Consider the following 19,497-nt stretch of genomic DNA (forward strand, 5'->3'; position numbering starts at 1 on the left):
TTCATTTTATGCATCTTATTCTCAGTTTTTATTTATTTATTTATTTATTTATTTATTTATTTATTTATTTATTTATTTATTTTTTAATAAATCTTATAATTTAATATCTTATTGTGATATTAGCCCCAGTGTTTCTTGTGGGAGTCTTTTCTGCCAGGGTTGCCGGCTTGCCCGGTGGCTGTTGTTGCAGTTCTTGCCCTTGCTGGGGCGGCTGGGGTTTAATTTTGCAGCCTCACGGCTGTGAAGTGGACCCTGGTGTTGTCCCGGTCTGGGTTGGCGCTGTGGCCATGCTCCCGTGGGCGGGCTGGCTCCTGGTATGAAGAGATTCCCAAATGCCGTTTCCTCGCAGCAGAGCCAAGCCTTGTTTGTTTGTTTGTTTGTTTGTTTGTTTGCTTGCTTTTTTATTTATTTATTCATTTATTTATTTATTTATTTATTTTAACTTGCATTGGTAGTCAACATTCATTGTCGTGGGTCATGTGCCTTAATGGAGGGGAGTGGGAAGGGTGTAGGGTGGGTTGGGTTTTTACTGCAATGTTGTGTGTTTTGTTTTTTTTTTTTTTTGTTTTTGTTTTTAATGTTAAAGCGCTTCGAGCTGCACGAAATGCATGATAAGCGCTATTTTATAAATAAAGTTTGATTGATTGATGCATCACTAAGGTTTTTTCGGGTAATGAGAGCACATGATGACAATGTGCTGCCATTGGGGCTGGACAACATTTTGCAGTTGAGGTGAACGACAGCCATGAGCCTAGGTGTTCCTGGGTGACTGCTGGGAAGAGCTGTGCAAAATCAGTGCCTCGTGTGAGGCTCGAACTCACGACCTTCAGATTATGAGACTGACGCGCTGCCAACTGCGCCAACGAGGCAATGAAAAGCAAAGTACACACAAGCCATCCCCTATGACTTTCCTATGACTATCACTTTCAGCCATTTCTTTGGGATACTCTTTACAAGTTGACGCGACTGTTGATTTGCAACACTAAGGCTTCTTTGGTCTGCTACACACAATGGGTGCTTTACATTTGCTTGGCTAATCTGGTTAGTGGCAAAAGCCTGCTAACAGGTGAAATCCCTATGCCTGATTTGCGCTCTCTTTTCATTGCTCGGAAAGGTGTACACACACTCCATGTGTATCATCTGCGTTACCCCATAAGACCTAAAACCATATTCAAGTCAGGCACCTCTTTCACAAAGACATTTGAATAGACAGCAGGAGTGAGGTTGAAGTCAAGGACAAAGGTCACAAGAAAGCTCACTGGGAAAAGTAAGCATTCTTAGCGTAATAAGGAACGTATGAATGGTAAGATGACGGTGCCCGAAAAAAGTCCTTCGAGCCGGAATTGAACCAGCGACCTAAGGATGCCTATGTTTTTTCACCTACAGTCCTCCGCTCTACCAACTGAGCTATCGAAGGGAGCTGCTGATGGATGCCATTGTGTGACTCACTCATACAAAGAGCGGAATGCACACTTTACTGCACAAAGAAAATAACAATGACACAATTGCCAAGTGACCTTGCATATGGGAGATTTTTTCTTTCTTGGGCACTAAGGGCACAAAAGTACAAATGGTTGAGACTTTTTTGATTACGCAGAAAAATGGCTAGCATACGTGGCTTATTTAACACAACAAAGCTTGCCATCTAAACGGTGAGAACAGATAGGCCTTTCCCCATGGGCTTGGAGTAAAGAAGCAGCAAGTTTGAAAGCAAATGATAACAAAAGCTTTGATTGAGAGGAAAGCATTGTCGTGGACATAGCCAATATTTTGCGGTTGAGAGGAACATTCTGTACAGCTATGAGCCTATGTGTTACTGGATGGCTGCTGGCAAGAGCTGTACAAAATCTGTGCCTTGTGTGAGACAGATTATAAGACTGATGCTCTGCTTACAGCGCCAATGAGGGCGTGCAAAGCAGTGAACACGCACAGACACAGTCCGTTTCCTATGAAATCGCACTTTAAACAGTTTCTTTGGGATCCTCTTTGCAAGTGGTTTCAGATGCTGATTTCCAACAGAAAAGCTTCTTTTGTGGTCTGCCCGTTTGGGTTATTTACAAGGTATGATTGGTAAGACAGCATTGTCTGAAAGGACTCCATCCAGCCGGAATTGAACAAGCAACCTAAGGTGTTACTTTGGGATATTCTGACTTGACTGGTTCCATGCATCACTAAGGTTTTTTCGGGGTGATGAGAGCACATGATGACAATGTGCTGCCATTGGGGCTGGACAACATTTTGCAGTTGAGGTGAACGACAGCCATGAGCCTAGGTGTTCCTGGGTGACTGCTGGGAAGAGCTGTGCAAAATCAGTGCCTCGTGTGAGGCTCGAACTCACGACCTTCAGATTATGAGACTGACGCGCTGCCAACTGCGCCAACGAGGCCATGAAAAGCAAAGTACACACAAACCATCCCCTATGACTTTCCTATGACTATCACTTTCAGCCATTTCTTTGGGATACTCTTTACAAGTTGACGCGACTGTTGATTTGCAACACTAAGGCTTCTTTGGTCTGCTACACACAATGGGTGCTTTACATTTGCTTGGCTAATCTGGTTAGTGGCAAAAACCTGCTAACAGGTGAAATCCCTATGCCTGATTTGCGCTCTCTTTTCATTGCTCGGAAAGGTGTACACACACTCCATGTGTATCATCTGCGTTACCCCATAAGACCTAAAACCATATTCAAGTCAGGCACCTCTTTCACAAAGACATTTGAATAGACAGCAGGAGTGAGGTTGAAGTCAAGGACAAAGGTCACAAGAAAGCTCACTGGGAAAAGTAAGCATTCTTAGCGTAATAAGGAACATATGAATGGTAAGATGACGGTGCCCGAAAAATGTCCTTCGAGCCGGAATTGAACCAGCGACCTAAGGATGCCTATGTTTTTTCACCTACAGTCCTCCGCTCTACCAACTGAGCTATCGAAGGGAGCTGCTGATGGATGCCATTGTGTGACTCACTCATACAAAGAGCGGAATGCACACTTTACTGCACAAAGAAAATAACAATGACACAATTGCCAAGTGACCTTGCATATGGGAGATTTTTCCTTTCTTGGGCACTAAGGGCACAAAAGTACAAATGGTTGAGACTTTTTTGATTACGCAGAAAAATGGCTAGCATACGTGGCTTATTTAACACAACAAAGCTTGCCATCTAAACGGTGAGAACAGATAGGCCTTTCCTTGTGGGCTTGAAGTAAAGAAGCAGCAAGTTTGAAAGCAAATGATAACAAAAGCTTTGATTGAGAGGAAAGCACTGTCGTGGACATAGCCAATATTTTGCGGTTGAGAGGAACATTCTGTACAGCTATGAGCCTATGTGTTACTGGATGGCTGCTGGCAAGAGCTGTACAAAATCTGTGCCTTGTGTGAGACAGATTATAAGACTGATGCTCTGCCTACAGCGCCAATGAGGGCATGCAAAGCAGTGAACACGCACAGACACAGTCCGTTTCCTATGAAATCGCACTTTAAACAGTTTCTTTGGGATCCTCTTTGCAAGTGGTTTCAGATGCTGATTTCCAACAGAAAAGCTTCTTTTGTGGTCTGCCCGTTTGGGTTATTTACAAGGTATGATTGGTAAGACAGCATTGTCTGAAAGGACTCCATCCAGCCGGAATTGAACAAGCAACCTAAGGTGTTACTTTGGGATATTCTGACTTGACTGGTTCCATGCATCACTAAGGTTTTTTCGGGTAATGAGAGCACATGATGACAATGTGCTGCCATTGGGGCTGGACAACATTTTGCAGTTGAGGTGAACGACAGCCATGAGCCTAGGTGTTCCTGGGTGACTGCTGGGAAGAGCTGTGCAAAATCAGTGCCTCGTGTGAGGCTCGAACTCACGACCTTCAGATTATGAGACTGACGCGCTGCCAACTGCGCCAACGAGGCCATGAAAAGCAAAGTACACACAAACCATCCCATATGACTTTCCTATGACTATCACTTTCAGCCATTTCTTTGGGATACTCTTTACAAGTTGACGCGACTGTTGATTTGCAACACTAAGGCTTCTTTGGTCTGCTACACACAATGGGTGCTTTACATTTGCTTGGCTAATCTGGTTAGTGGCAAAAACCTGCTAACAGGTGAAATCCCTATGCCTGATTTGCGCTCTCTTTTCATTGCTCGGAAAGGTGTACACACACTCCATGTGTATCATCTGCGTTACCCCATAAGACCTAAAACCATATTCAAGTCAGGCACCTCTTTCACAAAGACATTTGAATAGACAGCAGGAGTGAGGTTGAAGTCAAGGACAAAGGTCACAAGAAAGCTCACTGGGAAAAGTAAGCATTCTTAGCGTAATAAGGAACGTATGAATGGTAAGATGACGGTGCCCGAAAAAAGTCCTTCGAGCCAGAATTGAACCAGCGACCTAAGGATGCCTATGTTTTTTCACCTACAGTCCTCCGCTCTACCAACTGAGCTATCGAAGGGAGCTGCTGATGGATGCCATTGTGTGACTCACTCATACAAAGAGCGGAATGCACACTTTACTGCACAAAGAAAATAACAATAACACAATTGCCAACTGACCTTGCATATGGGAGATTTTTCCTTTCTTGGGCACTAAGGGCACAAAAGTACAAATGGTTGAGACTTTTTTGATTACGCAGAAAAATGGCTAGCATACGTGGCTTATTTAACACAACAAAGCTTGCCATCTAAACGGTGAGAACAGATAGGCCTTTCCCCATGGGCTTGGAGTAAAGAAGCAGCAAGCTTGAAAGCAAATGATAACAAAAGCTTTGATTGAGAGGAAAGCACTGTCGTGGACATAGCCAATATTTTGCGGTTGAGAGGAACATTCTGTACAGCTATGAGCCTATGTGTTACTGGATGGCTGCTGGCAAGAGCTGTACAAAATCTGTGCCTTGTGTGAGACAGATTATAAGACTGATGCTCTGCCTACAGCGCCAATGAGGGCATGCAAAGCAGTGAACACGCACAGACACAGTCCGTTTCCTATGAAATCGCACTTTAAACAGTTTCTTTGGGATCCTCTTTGCAAGTGGTTTCAGATGCTGATTTCCAACAGAAAAGCTTCTTTTGTGGTCTGCCCGTTTGGGTTATTTACAAGGTATGATTGGTAAGACAGCATTGTCTGAAAGGACTCCATCCAGCCGGAATTGAACAAGCAACCTAAGGTGTTACTTTGGGATATTCTGACTTGACTGGTTCCATGCATCACTAAGGTTTTTTCGGGTAATGAGAGCACATGATGACAATGTGCTGCCATTGGGGCTGGACAACATTTTGCAGTTGAGGTGAACGACAGCCATGAGCCTAGGTGTTCCTGGGTGACTGCTGGGAAGAGCTGTGCAAAATCAGTGCCTCGTGTGAGGCTCGAACTCACGACCTTCAGATTATGAGACTGACGCGCTGCCAACTGCGCCAACGAGGCCATGAAAAGCAAAGTACACACAAACCATCCCCTATGACTTTCCTATGACTATCACTTTCAGCCATTTCTTTGGGATACTCTTTACAAGTTGACGCGACTGTTGATTTGCAACACTAAGGCTTCTTTGGTCTGCTACACACAATGGGTGCTTTACATTTGCTTGGCTAATCTGGTTAGTGGCAAAAACCTGCTAACAGGTGAAATCCCTATGCCTGATTTGCGCTCTCTTTTCATTGCTCGGAAAGGTGTACACACACTCCATGTGTATCATCTGCGTTACCCCATAAGACCTAAAACCATATTCAAGTCAGGCACCTCTTTCACAAAGACATTTGAATAGACAGCAGGAGTGAGGTTGAAGTCAAGGACAAAGGTCACAAGAAAGCTCACTGGGAAAAGTAAGCATTCTTAGCGTAATAAGGAACGTATGAATGGTAAGATGACGGTGCCCGAAAAAAGTCCTTCGAGCCAGAATTGAACCAGCGACCTAAGGATGCCTATGTTTTTTCACCTACAGTCCTCCGCTCTACCAACTGAGCTATCGAAGGGAGCTGCTGATGGATGCCATTGTGTGACTCACTCATACAAAGAGCGGAATGCACACTTTACTGCACAAAGAAAATAACAATAACACAATTGCCAACTGACCTTGCATATGGGAGATTTTTCCTTTCTTGGGCACTAAGGGCACAAAAGTACAAATGGTTGAGACTTTTTTGATTACGCAGAAAAATGGGTAGCATACGTGGCTTATTTAACACAACAAAGCTTGCCATCTAAACGGTGAGAACAGATAGGCCTTTCCCCATGGGCTTGGAGTAAAGAAGCAGCAAGCTTGAAAGCAAATGATAACAAAAGCTTTGATTGAGAGGACAGCCCCGTCGTGGACATGGCCAACATTTTGCGATTGAGAGGAACATTCTGTACAGCTATGAGCCTATGTGTTACTGGATGGCTGCTGGCAAGAGCTGTACAAAATCTGTGCCTTGTGTGAGACAGATTATAAGACTGATGCTCTGCCTACAGCGCCAATGAGGGCGTGCAAAGCAGTGAACACGCACAGACACAGTCCGTTTCCTATGAAATCGCACTTTAAACAGTTTCTTTGGGATCCTCTTTGCAAGTGGTTTCAGATGCTGATTTCCAACAGAAAAGCTTCTTTTGTGGTCTGCCCGTTTGGGTTATTTACAAGGTATGATTGGTAAGACAGCATTGTCTGAAAGGACTCCATCCAGCCGGAATTGAACAAGCAACCTAAGGTTTTACTTTGGGATATTCTGACTTGACTGGTTCCATGCATCACTAAGGTTTTTTCGGGGTAATGAGAGCACATGATGACAATGTGCTGCCATTGGGGCTGGACAACATTTTGCAGTTGAGGTGAACGACAGCCATGAGCCTAGGTGTTCCTGGGTGACTGCTGGGAAGAGCTGTGCAAAATCAGTGCCTCGTGTGAGGCTCGAACTCACGACCTTCAGATTATGAGACTGACGCGCTGCCAACTGCGCCAACGAGGCCATGAAAAGCAAAGTACACACAAACCATCCCCTATGACTTTCCTATGACTATCACTTTCAGCCATTTCTTTGGGATACTCTTTACAAGTTGACGCGACTGTTGATTTGCAACACTAAGGCTTCTTTGGTCTGCTACACACAATGGTTGCTTTACATTTGCTTGGCTAATCTGGTTAGTGGCAAAAACCTGCTAACAGGTGAAATCCCTATGCCTGATTTGCGCTCTCTTTTCATTGCTCGGAAAGGTGTACACACACTCCATGTGTATCATCTGCGTTACCCCATAAGACCTAAAACCATATTCAAGTCAGGCACCTCTTTCACAAAGACATTTGAATAGACAGCAGGAGTGAGGTTGAAGTCAAGGACAAAGGTCACAAGAAAGCTCACTGGGAAAAGTAAGCATTCTTAGCGTAATAAGGAACGTATGAATGGTAAGATGACGGTGCCCGAAAAATGTCTTTCGAGCCGGAATTGAACCAGCGACCTAAGGATGCCTATGTTTTTTCACCTACAGTCCTCCGCTCTACCAACTGAGCTTTCGAAGGGAGCTGCTGATGGATGCCATTGTGTGACTCACTCATACAAAGAACGGAATGCACACTTTACTGCACAAAGAAAATAACAATGACACAATTGCCAACTGACCTTGCATATGGGAGATTTTTCCTTTCTTGGGCACTAAGGGCACAAAAGTACAAATGGTTGAGACTTTTTTGATTACGCAGAAAAATGGCTAGCATACGTGGCTTATTTAACACAACAAAGCTTGCCATCTAAACGGTGAGAACAGATAGGCCTTTCCCCATGGGCTTGGAGTAAAGAAGCAGCAAGTTTGAAAGCAAATGATAACAAAAGCTTTGATTGAGGGGAAAGCACCGGCGTGGACATAGCCAACATTTTGCGGTTGAGAGGAACATTCTGTACAGCTATGAGCCTATGTGTTACTGGATGGCTGCTGGTAAGAGCTGTACAAAATCTGTGCCTTGTGTGAGACAGATTATAAGACTGATGCTCTGCCTACAGCGCCAATGAGGGCGTGCAAAGCAGTGAACACGCACAGACAGTCAGTTTCCTATGAAATAGCACTTTCAACTGATTCTTTGGGATACTCTTTGGAAGTTGACTCAGATGCTTATTTCCAACAGTAAGGTTTCTTTTGTGGTCTGCACAGTTGGGTGCTTTACAAGATAGGATTGGTAAGACAGCGATGTCTGAAAAAACTCCATCCAGCCAGAATTGAACAAGCAACCGAAGGTGTTACTTTGGGAAACTCTAACTTGACTGGTTATTTGCAACAATAAGGTTTTTTTTTTGTTATGAGGACAAATGAGGACAATGCACTGCCATTGGGGCTCGACATTTTGCAGTTGAAGTGAACGACAGCCATGAGCTTAGGTCGGGGGAGGGCAACCCGCGGCTCAAGAGCTACATGCGGCTCCTTAGCACTTACTTAAGGCCTGTTCACACCGGGACGAATTTCGCCGGCGATTTTCGCCGACGTTTAACGCCTCGTGACTAAACAAAGGGCACCAACGAGAGTGTGCACACCGACGCGAAAAAACGCCAGGCGTTAAAGCGTCAAAAAAAAAAAAAACGCCTCGGGTTCGTTTTCTTTTTTTCGACGCGTCACGTCGAAATCTACTCGACCAATGAGAATGGCGCTTTTGCTCACGTGTCTGGAGCTTCTGAAGTTACAGTAAAACACAACTTGGGGGCGCTCAAACACAAAACTGCCTTGCTGAGCACACATACCAGCGAAGAAGATAGACGCCAAGTAGCGTCTACACACAGCCGCGAAGCAATAATGACGGACATTCTAAAATATCCCCGAACCAAGCACCAGTTGGAGCTACTGGTGCTTGAAATATTCATGTTTTCTTTGTTTGATTCTGACAAGCGTGTAAATACTTGCTCTCTTCTTCTGAGTGAAAAGCGACTTTCAGAAGAGTAAAGTTGCGCAGCGCCACCTTGTGTACAGGAGTATTTCTGTTTTACATTAAGCGCCATCTAATGTCAGGGAATGAAATTGCATGTTCACTCCACTCATCGTCAGCGAAAATCGCCTGGGTGTGAACACAAAAAACGTGGCGAAAAACGCTGGCGAATAACGCCTGGCGAATATTCGTCCCGGTGTGTACAGGCCTTTAGGCGCTCCCTGGAGCATTTTCAAAAATGTTTGAAAATGTAAAAAGATGGGGGAGAGAAACATATTTTTTGTTTTAATGTGGTTTCTGTAGGAGCAAAAATATTACACAAACATTCTTATCGTTTTCCAATGCTGTAAGAATGTGTAGAATAAATATTATATTTCAACATTTCTTTAAACGAAGATTTGTGTCATAGCCTGCGACACACGTTTCTACCAGCAGGGCAGGATGCTTTGCAGGTCGCCTTTTTAAAAAACGGCAGCTGTTTGGTGGGCCATGGATCCCAAGGGGAAAAAAAGAAAAATAACTGAGGAGAACAGACGATTCAACGTTTCTTGGACCGAATCATTTGCATTCATTGCCAATGCGGAAGGATTGCCTTAATGTTTTCTTTGTAGCGAGAAGTTGTCAAATAACAAAAAGAGTAATGTGGAAAGACATTTCCAGGGAAGGCATGCTACATTTGTATGGAAGCGACTGTGTAGCTTAAATAAAAATTAAAGTCAAAACCAGGAATGCTTTTTCATTTTCAAAATGAAGCTGCATTTTTGACTCAAAATTAAAATGAAAAAGCAATCCACCAAAATGCTTTTTCATTTCCTTCCTCAACACAGCTTTTTCTGTCACTTAATTAAAATGATAATGAAAATGGTATTTGACATTTCATTTTCAAAATGTTCTCTGCTAAATGTGTATCATAATTCATTTAGAAATGTCTAATTTGACAATTAAAATGGATTAATAGAAATGCTTTTTAATTTTCAAAATGAAGCTGCATCAAATGACTCAAAATTAAAATGAAAAAGCAATACTTCAAAATGCTTTTTCCTTTTCTACTTAAAACCGCTTATTATGTGTCATAATTAAAACGAAAATGCAAAGAGGGGATTGCATTTGCATTTTCACATCCACCCTGCAAAATCTGTAGCAAAATTCATTAACAGTGAGCATTTCCAGAGGGGAGGTGGGGCGATGCCGTCACTGCTTTCTCCGTGTGTCCGCCTGCTAAGAGACACAGACAGATTAGGAGCAGTCGAGCTTTCTGTTGGCGGCAGAGAAGACGGCTTGGAGTTGTTTGTGAACTTCTGATGAGTTTACACAGCTTCTCAGGACTACATAGCAGCATGTCCGCCTTTTGCAGTCCTCATTCGGATGCACTGCGGACAAGCCTTTGTTCTTCGGACCGCCAGCTGCCTTCGCATAGCGGAGCGAGAAGCTCCCGATCATGATCGCTGAAGGCGGAAATGCTGCTACGATCTGAGAAACCATCATATGAATTTATGTTTCCAGTGGTGTCCAGAACAAAAATAAAGACTGATGTAATTCTCACATATTTACAAATTTATTTGCAGCTTTGCGCTGAATTTGCGGTTTGATGACAGCTGGAGCCCCATCAAGAGATAGATAGCAGATCTCACCATGCTAAACGTTTGCTGGTTGGACCAACACTCACTCAGCGCGAAGCTGCAGGAGACTATCTTCATAATGTGCTTTTATCACAGTTATGATTATATTTAAGGGCCTGCTCTGCTCGATCATATGTTTTTAAATCCGTGCGGTCAGATGATGCTGAAGTTGGCTTGCGATTCACAGCTTCTGATTCGCGAGGGAGCTAAAGGAACATTTCGCTGCATTTTATGCATTTAGATCACCTAAAAGCAGGTCCTGCTCACAAACCGCTGGACCTGGACTGCTCAAACCTATATTCCTGGATCTTAAGGGTGGATGTGAAAATGCAAATGCAATCCCCTCTTTGCATTTTCGTTTTGATTATGACACTTAATAAGCGGTTTTAAGTATAAAATGAAAAAGCATTTTGAAGTATTGCTTTTTCATTTTAATTTTAAGTCATTTGATGCAGTTACATTTTGAAAATTAAAAAGCATTTCTATTATTCCATTTTAATTGTCAAATTAGACATTTCTAAATGAATTATGCTACACATTTAGCAGAGAACATTTTGAAAATGAAATGTCGCACCATTCGTCGTTGTTTGAGCCAGAGTGGACTTCATGGGAGACGACCAAGGAGGACACCACTGTTGAAAGGAAACCATAAAAAAGCCAGACTAGAATTTGCAACAATGCATGTTGACAAGCCACAAATCTTCTGGGAAAATGGCCTTTGGACAGATGAGACAAAACTGATGCTTTTTGGTAAGGCACATCAGCTCTATGTTAGTAGACTCAAAAATGAAGCATACAACGAAAAGAACACTGTCCCTACTGTGAAACATGGAGGAGCCTCAGTTCTGTTTTGGGGCTGCTTTGCTGCATCTGCCACAGGGTGTCTTGAAGTTGTGCAAGGTAAAATGAAATCTCAAGATTATGAAGACATTCTGGATAGAAATGTGCTGCCTAGTGTCAGAAAGCTTGGTCTCAGAAAAGAGAAAAGCGTTAGACTATTCTGAAGTAGCCTTCTATGAGCCCAGATTTGAATCCCATTGAACATCTGTGGAAGGAGCTGAAACATGTCGTTTGGAGAAGACACCAGTCAAACCTGAGACAACTGGAGCAGTTTGCTCATGAGGAGTGGGCCAAAATACCTGTGGACAGGTGCAGAAGCCTCATTGACAAAAACATAAACCGTTTGATTGCAGTGATTGCCTCAAAAGGTGCAACAAAAATATTAAGTAATGGGTACAATCATTTTTGTCCAGCCCTATTCCATTAGTTTTTTTTGTTTTTTTAATAATTCTGTTAAACAACTTAAAAGTAATGGCTGATTTTGATTGTTTAATTTTCAATAACATTTTAATTTATTGTTACTTTTTAACGTTTCAAGTCATTTCAGTGAGCATTGTGGACTTTCTTGAACTGAAGGGTACCAACAATTCTGTCCACCACTGTATATACAGTCAGGACCATAAATATTTGGACAACGACACATTCTTTTTAGTTTTGTTTCTGTAGATTACCACAGTGAATTTTAAATAAAACAACTCGGATGCCATTGAAGTGCAGACTTTCAGCTTTTACTCTACAGGTTGAACAAAAAGATTGCATAAAAATGTGTGGATCTGCGCAGACAGTTTGTCTCTGAACACCTCAGAATTCATTGGGCAGTCTTCTTTTTATGGTAGACTTGGATATTGATACGCCTACCTCCTGGAGAGTGCTGTTCACTTGGTTGGCTGTTGTGAACGGGTTCCTCTTCAGCATGGAAATGATTCTGTGATCATCCACCACTGTTGTCTTCTGTGGACGTCCAGGTCTTTTTGTGTTGCTGAGTACACCAGTGCTTTCTTTCTTTCTCAGGATGTGCCACACTGTTGATTTTGCTACTCCTAATGCTGTAGCCATTTCTGGCCTGGTTTTTTTCTGTTTTCTCAGCTTAATGATGGCTCCTTTCACCTGCATGGAGAGCTCCTTTGACCGCATGTTGTCTGTTCACAGTAAAATCTTCAAAATGAAAGCACGAGTCCTCTAATCAACTCCAGGCCTGCTTCACTCATAATGACATAAGGGAATTGCCCACACCTGCCCATGCAATAGCATGGAAGTCAATTTTCCAATTACTCATGAGCCCATGAAATGAAGGGATTGTGTTTAAAAAATGCTTTAGTTTTTCACATTTTTATGCAATCTTTTTGTTCAACCTATGGAATAAAAGCTGTTGTCTACATTTCAATGGCATCTGAGTTGTTTTCTTTACAATTCACTGTGGTAATGTACATGAACTAAATTAGAAAAAATGTGTCTCTGTCCAAATATTTATGGTCCTGACTGTCTGTTAGTTAAGCATGTTCTAAAAGCAAATCACTGGACTAATCAATTCTAAATTTATATTGACCCTGCTTTCACGTAGTATGCTTATAACTCTGCCTGCATTGCAAGACTAAACTTCGAACCTCAGTAAAAATAACCCAAAATAAAAAACGAATAAAAATTGGTAAATAACAAAAATTAACTATTTTAGTTGATGCCTTTGATTCCAAATCTAATGTGATTTCTTAAAAAATTGCGTGAATCACTTTATTAAAGACTGTCTGTACGCTGTTGTATTTAGTTGTTGTTTGAACTAACAAAGAAAAAAAAGACTTGTTTTAATTGAAATGCTTTGACCTTTCATTACATGTTAATTTTTGTTTGTATGGTAAAATAATACACTTCAATACAGACAATTTTAGGAATTTATTATTTTACCCGTTTAAATGTACAGCAACCACCATCTGATCATTTCTACTTTCCAAACAGAGCCCCTGGAGAATTTGTCTTCTTTCGAATTGCTTTCTTGGGCTTTTGAGTAACTTTTTCTCCGTCTTCTGCAGTTCTTCCCTTCAGTCTCTGTTTCCTTGTCATCTTTTCCCCATTTTTCTGTGTTGGTGTTTCAGGTTCTTTTGTGTCTTTGTGCCTTCCACCGGAAACTGTCTTCTGTTTCTTTGCGTTGCCTTTTTTCTTTATCATGAAGCGTGGAGTTGTGCAAATGGTGTTTCTCTTAGGAGGTTTCTTCTCAAGTCTCCGCTTTACTTTGCTACAACAAAAACATGACAACTCAACTATAAAATAAATCCTTATAAAGTGAGGATTAAAAGAAAAAGATGAATAAATCAAAGACCGTTTTAGTACGACAAGATCCTTATCCTTGTTTACCTGTGCAACTTCTTGAAGCCGATCATGTAGTCTGGTACAGGACAGCCAGCTTGTTTGATGACATTTGCAATGCTGTTAAGAGGAGTGAAAGAAAAGCGTCAAAGATGTGACTATTTATAAACACTTTTCTAGTTAAAGGAAAACAACTAACATTTAGTTTTAATTTTTATAATAGTTTAAAAGCTCTAAAATAGAGTACCCACAAATATTATTTACAGCAATAAACTTATGTTTGGCCTGAACCTTCTTCTACCCTATAGGAGGCGCTACCTTATATATAATCATATAATCACAGTATAAGTCTCACACATTTTTTTTTCAATCAAACAATAAACCTAAACATTACTTTTTTCATGTACTGTAAATTGAAATAAAAGACAAAAAAAGTTTGAGATATTCAGTCATTATATGAACATTTTTGCCGTTAGAACCTGCGCAACATCGGTTTGTCACTCTCTGTGAAAAAGGTGACAGCTTTTCCCTGATGCCCAGCTCTGCCTGTGCGACCTGAGAAAAAGATGGACAAAGAAAGCAAAAGGTGAGAACGTCATGACATAAAGATCAATGCTTTTTATTTCCGGTGTGAAAATGGAATGCGCCTGACGAAGTGCGGTGATGGTCCCATACTTCTACAATTTTTTCTACTTGGTTCCTTTACTCAACCAACTCAAAAGCTCTAATTTCTCACAATGTCATCATACTATTGACTTGATGTTTTAAAGTGTAGCAGAATTATGAGCTTAAGGCATGAAAACTTCTAGTTAGAGTAAACAATTTTCTTGTCACCTTAAGAAAAAATTATTTCTTTGGTCTTTCAGAGTATAGATAAGAAGGTATTTGTTCCTTTTTTTAATCTGCAATAAATCTTGCTCATCTGTAAAAATGTTTAAAAACAAACAGAAAATTTGACTTATTTCTACATCTGTATTTATTCTTTAATTCACAAACCAACCGATTCTGTGAATATATTCCACAGCGCTGGTGGGGAAGTCGTAGTTCACTACGAGGTTCACTCCTTTGAAATCGATTCCTCTGGCAAGCAGAGCTGTGCAGATCAACACCCAAATCTTCCCGGATCGAAAACTGTTCACCACATTGTCTCTCTGAAACCCAGCAAGTGGAAAAGTCATAAATAATCGTTTAAAATAAATAAATAAAAAGGAAACACTAGTTTGTTTGTGGATCTAGGAGTACCTGCTGCTGTGTGCGCTCCGCATGGATCACGTCTACGTTGATGCCCTCATAAACCAACTCGTGAAACAGTTCCCGCGCTCTTTCTATTGACTGCACAAACACCAGCATGGGGGGTAGGAATCCCTGAAAGGTCGAAGTAAAACATCACCTCATCAATAGGAAAACTCTCCGATGATTCAATACAATGTTGTGTGTTTTGTTTGTACTTTTTTGACGATGTCTCTCATGGCTACAAGCTTGCCGCTCTCTGAGCCAACAAACAGCAGCTCCTGTTCCACCGTGTCCACCGCAGTGTTCCTGAGCACATATATGTCCCACTCAAATGACACTCAAAATCCTCCGCTAGTTAAAGTAGTGCCATTTCAAAAGAACATTACCTATGTCCAATGTTTACAGAGACCAGGTTGTCGAGGTTCAGGCGGCACCACTGTTCGACTTCTGTAGTGCATGTGGCGCTGAAGAAAGCCCTGCGCACCTTTGCACCACAACAGCTGAGAAAAATGGTGGCAAGCTGCTCCCTGAAGCCCCTCTTCCCGTCTTCAAAAAGCTTATCAGACTCGTCCACAATGAGCCACTCCACACTGAGACACAGCAGGAAAGAAAAGGTCAATCTGACAGCAGATTGATAAGGTTCTACATAAGAACAAAGAATAAAGAACTGTTACCAGCTGAGGTCAATAGCAGGAGGATCCTGTTTAAGAAGGAAAACCAGCCTGTTGGGGGTGCTGACGAGAATATCTACAAACACAAAATTTGCACTGTGAGGACAGTTAATCATACTTCGTCTTTTAACCCCATTCTACACATGGACACATTTGTGGCTCTTACCATATTTCTTGTTCGAATGGGGTCCATACTTCTTAGCAGCCAAGGAAGCTTTGTCGATAATGTGAACTCGAAACCCGACTCCCTCTGATAGGCGGAGCAACTCTCTGTAAGTCTGAACACAAAAACCTATTGAAAATGAAGTGTGATTACCTTTGACGGGACATGGCTGTGAGGAAGCGGGGAGTTGACTGTTCTGAGTGAGTACAATGGCTTCTCATGAGGTGAGAGTTAACTGAACATTTGATTGAAAACTGTAGCTTCAACTCTGAGTTTAGCCTAAAACACCCCATTTTGTTCTAAAGAAGACCAGAAAAGCGTGTTTGTGTACCTGACTGGCCAGTTCTCTGGTTGGAGAAATGATCACGGCTCTGAAACCCAGGTTGGCTGGATGCTGCAGGTGGGTGAGCAGCGGGAGACAAAAGGCCAGAGTCTTTCCAGATCCTGTGGGAGCACAAGCCAAAAGCTCCCGACCCTTGAGCCAGAAACCACAGCATTAGAAATCGAAGAGAGCCATCTTTGAAGAGTAACAAATTCACAAACTGTGTCAACGCATACATACGTGCATCATGAGTGGAATTGCCTGCATCTGTATGGGAGTTGGAGAGTTGAGCCCTGCATCTTTGAGGTTCTGGAGAACACGGGGGTTCAGACGATACTCAGACTGTAGCTCCTCAAAAGTACACACAGGATCGGGGACGTCAGAACCGTGAACATTTATTCGGTGCTGAGAGCGAACGCGGTTGATCTAGAAACCAAAAAAATAAATAAATAAATCACAAAATACTGTATTACTGTGGGACATCAGAAACCTTCACTTCCCTGAGAAAAATAACTATTTGAGTTGATTTATTTTCACCTTTTCCTGATGAAGTCGTTTCAGCTTCTTCAGCGAGGATTTCTCTTCATCACACTGCAGGCTTTGAATCTTTCTGCCAGAAGACGACGTCAACTTGATGCCGTTTCCCTCAGACTCGTTCCACGTTTTTCCAACATCTGGAGTCAAAACAACACAGGCAGAAAAGTGCAGAAATTTACTTAGTCTTAATAAATTCTTTATTACATTCCATTCATCCATCTTCTTATCCAGGACTGGGTCAAGGGGCAGCAGTCTAAGCAAAGATGCTCAAACCTCCCGGCCACTTCCTTCCGGCTCCTCTGGGGGGACCCCTGCGGCGTTCACACACCAGCCGAGAGACATAGACTCTTTAGCGTGTCCTGGGTCTTCCCTGGGGTCTCATGCCTGGAAAACCTCACCAAAGAGGCTTATAGGAGGCATCGGAACCCGATGCCTGGGCTACCTCAACTGTCAGTGTTTTACCTCCTCTTGATATGAAGGAACAGCGGCTCTACTTCAATCTCTCCAAATGACCAGGCTTCTCACCCCATCTCTGAGGGAGCGCCCAGCCACCCTACAGAGGAACCTTGTTCTGTCTGTCACGACCAATACAAAGACCCAAAGCTTTGTATTGGAACAAAGATCGGCTGATAAAGTGATAGTTTTGCTTTCTGACTTAGCTATCGCTTCACCGTAACCGATCGGCACAATAAGTACATAACAGCAGACGCTTCCTTCACTCGTGAACAAGCCTTAAACTCCTCCACTTGGAGCAACAGCCCTTCGCCCACCCAGAGAGGACAGACTACATCAGTTGTGTCAGGTCAGTGTCAGCCTGAACATTTTGGCTGCTCCCTTAGAATTTACAATCGCACTCCAATAAAAAAAATTGTTTTTGACATGTTCTTGCTGCATTTTCTTACGATGAGGGAAATATATAAAAGAAATTTAAGCTAAGAATTGTATTTCTAAATATTTCTTTATTCAAACTGTTGTGACTCAGGAGCAGATGAAAAAATGCAGTTGCAAAAAGCGTGTAGCAGTGAAATAGGTGCTACAATCAGCAGGCTACAAGCTTCAAGCTCTGCTCCATTCTCATGCATCCACTTGTAGACAAATAGATCCACGTACGTCTTTGTTTTCCTCGTCTGAGCTGGACTGACTAAAAACTGTACGGCTGGATAACTCCATTATTGCTCGTCATGTTCGGTTGTGGGTGTGAGGGGCTGTAAGCTAGCGGGAGAGTGTAAACAGACGGATGGCGGGAAGTAGATGTGGACCAATGGTCCAGCCCACAACTTAGAGGTGAATTTTTTATGAACTACTGTTGCTCTGCAGAAACTGTCCAAGAAAACGATAGTTTTTTGTTTAGTTTTGGACTAGAACCGGCATAATCATTATTAAAAGACAACTGGGAATACATAGATCAAAAACTGATCAGAGTGGGACTTTAAAATATTACATCACAACAGAGAGCTGAGACAGAAGACAAATCTCTCAATCTATTGTTCCATTTTGGTTTCTACTCCCTCCTAAGGCCATAAAATGTGGGCTATGAAGGAACTATTAAAAATACTAATTGAGATGGCATAAATGTAGATTCTTCTGCAGGGAGTAATTTGGATCCCTGAAGCAATTCTGCCATTCAGAGGGAATTCAGAGGAAAGCCACTGGTCCTCAACACTGAGAGAAAACACATTTGTGGCGGTTTAGACATCTGGCAAAAATGCCGGCAGGAAACCTTTAGGACATGTTTCTATTAGCGACTCCACAACCCAAACCCCAGGTGAGCAAGATACCATGTGGAAAAAAGAAAAAGTTTGTGAATCAAACTGTGAAACAAAACAAAAAACGTGTACTTAGCAATACTACCTTTAGCTGACACTTGCTTGTTTTTTGTTTTCTTCTTTTTGGACTTTGTATAATCATCCTCAATGCGCTGTCTTTTGCCTCCAGCTTCGGATTCTCCGCTTTCTCCGTCCTCATCCTCCTGCCCTGTCTGGAAGCTGATCTGTGGGCCGCTGGTCGGGTCTGTCCGGAAATAATCGATTGTAGATAGAGCGTGCGATAATGTTTCCCCTTCCCGAGACCTGGTAACCTAAAAGATATGATAAAATACAAAAACATGCTCATATCTGTTATACTTTTGTGATGTGACTCGCGAAACTACGGTAACTGTACGACAGAATTGTATTCACCAGTGCTTGGTGCATTTACCGTAAGTAAAAATGTACAAACATCCAGTATTTGGGGGGATTAACAATACCTTAAATCTGGCAGCGTCTTGACCAAATCTTTTAAGGTCGAATTTAGCGCCTGCTCCAAGTTTCCGAAATAAGTCATAAGCGTCCATTCTCCAGCCGACCGCGTGGTCCTTCAGTTTCCGGGTTACGCTGATCAACATCCGGTTCATCAATATCCGGTCTTTGTCTGTCCCCTGCTGGCTGTGAGATCACACCAACTTTCATTGACGTTTGTTTAAAATCTATCTTAGAAGAGGGGTTTGCAGACTTTGGATAAGAGATGTCTCTTACAAACTTCAGTATTTAATTTGTTCTTCTAATCAATAGATGTTCAGATAAAATAAAACAATTCATTTCAAAGAACAGCCAGAAAGAATTAGTCTTCTATTGTGGGGCTGCAAAAGAATACATTTCATAAATTGCAATGTTGACTCAAAAATCTGGATAAAATTTGAACATTTCATATTTGGTTTTCATGAAAAGAACACAAACTTGAACATAAAACTGGTAATCAGTCTACTTATTATACATGGTAAATGTCGTGTAAACAAGTCAACATTATCTTCACAATTTTTCTCCCATGTAATAATAAAATAATTACAATCTTACTTATTTACAATTTCTAACAATGTAAACAAAAAAGTCGTTTATTGTAATGTATGTTTTGTATGTTTTCCAAACCAAAGAGCCACAATTGAGTGATAAAAGCGCCACATGTGG

General features: G+C 41.9%; 1 protein-coding gene and 10 non-coding genes across 11 annotated transcripts; all 11 read right to left on the bottom strand.

Annotated features, from left to right (window-relative positions):
* Positions 1–796: 796 nt before the first annotated feature.
* On the bottom strand, positions 797–869 carry trnam-cau. The gene has a single exon. It is a non-coding gene; the product is annotated as a tRNA-Met (tRNA).
* A 459-nt stretch (positions 870–1,328) lies between these two features.
* Positions 1,329–1,417, bottom strand: trnay-gua. The gene is given in 2 exon segments: positions 1,329–1,364; positions 1,381–1,417. It is a non-coding gene; the product is annotated as a tRNA-Tyr (tRNA).
* An 896-nt stretch (positions 1,418–2,313) lies between these two features.
* On the bottom strand, positions 2,314–2,386 carry trnam-cau. Its single transcript has one exon. It is a non-coding gene; the product is annotated as a tRNA-Met (tRNA).
* Positions 2,387–2,845: 459 nt separating this feature from the next.
* trnay-gua lies at positions 2,846–2,934 on the bottom strand. Its single transcript is given in 2 exon segments — positions 2,846–2,881; positions 2,898–2,934. It is a non-coding gene; the product is annotated as a tRNA-Tyr (tRNA).
* Positions 2,935–3,829: 895 nt separating this feature from the next.
* On the bottom strand, positions 3,830–3,902 carry trnam-cau. The gene has a single exon. It is a non-coding gene; the product is annotated as a tRNA-Met (tRNA).
* A 459-nt stretch (positions 3,903–4,361) lies between these two features.
* trnay-gua lies at positions 4,362–4,450 on the bottom strand. Its single transcript is given in 2 exon segments — positions 4,362–4,397; positions 4,414–4,450. It is a non-coding gene; the product is annotated as a tRNA-Tyr (tRNA).
* Positions 4,451–5,345: 895 nt separating this feature from the next.
* On the bottom strand, positions 5,346–5,418 carry trnam-cau. Its single transcript has one exon. It is a non-coding gene; the product is annotated as a tRNA-Met (tRNA).
* Positions 5,419–5,877: 459 nt separating this feature from the next.
* trnay-gua lies at positions 5,878–5,966 on the bottom strand. The gene is given in 2 exon segments: positions 5,878–5,913; positions 5,930–5,966. It is a non-coding gene; the product is annotated as a tRNA-Tyr (tRNA).
* An 896-nt stretch (positions 5,967–6,862) lies between these two features.
* Positions 6,863–6,935, bottom strand: trnam-cau. The gene has a single exon. It is a non-coding gene; the product is annotated as a tRNA-Met (tRNA).
* Positions 6,936–7,394: 459 nt separating this feature from the next.
* trnay-gua lies at positions 7,395–7,483 on the bottom strand. The gene is given in 2 exon segments: positions 7,395–7,430; positions 7,447–7,483. It is a non-coding gene; the product is annotated as a tRNA-Tyr (tRNA).
* Positions 7,484–13,199: 5,716 nt separating this feature from the next.
* On the bottom strand, positions 13,200–18,936 carry ddx52 (DExD-box helicase 52). The gene is made up of 14 exons (XM_004076392.4): positions 18,801–18,936; positions 18,407–18,632; positions 16,556–16,692; positions 16,259–16,444; positions 16,028–16,171; positions 15,700–15,811; positions 15,537–15,609; positions 15,249–15,452; positions 15,078–15,168; positions 14,872–14,994; positions 14,630–14,780; positions 14,109–14,184; positions 13,678–13,749; positions 13,200–13,558 (listed from the first exon to the last, which is right to left on the bottom strand). Exons 1-14 carry the CDS (start codon positions 18,885–18,887, stop codon positions 13,267–13,269), a joined length of 1,974 nt encoding a protein of 657 aa, XP_004076440.3. The 5' UTR covers positions 18,888–18,936; the 3' UTR covers positions 13,200–13,266.
* Between the last annotated feature and the right edge of the window lie 561 nt (positions 18,937–19,497).

This window comes from Oryzias latipes, chromosome 14, assembly GCF_002234675.1.
Source record: "Oryzias latipes chromosome 14, ASM223467v1".
In the NCBI taxonomy this organism is placed as follows: domain Eukaryota; kingdom Metazoa; phylum Chordata; class Actinopteri; order Beloniformes; family Adrianichthyidae; genus Oryzias; species Oryzias latipes.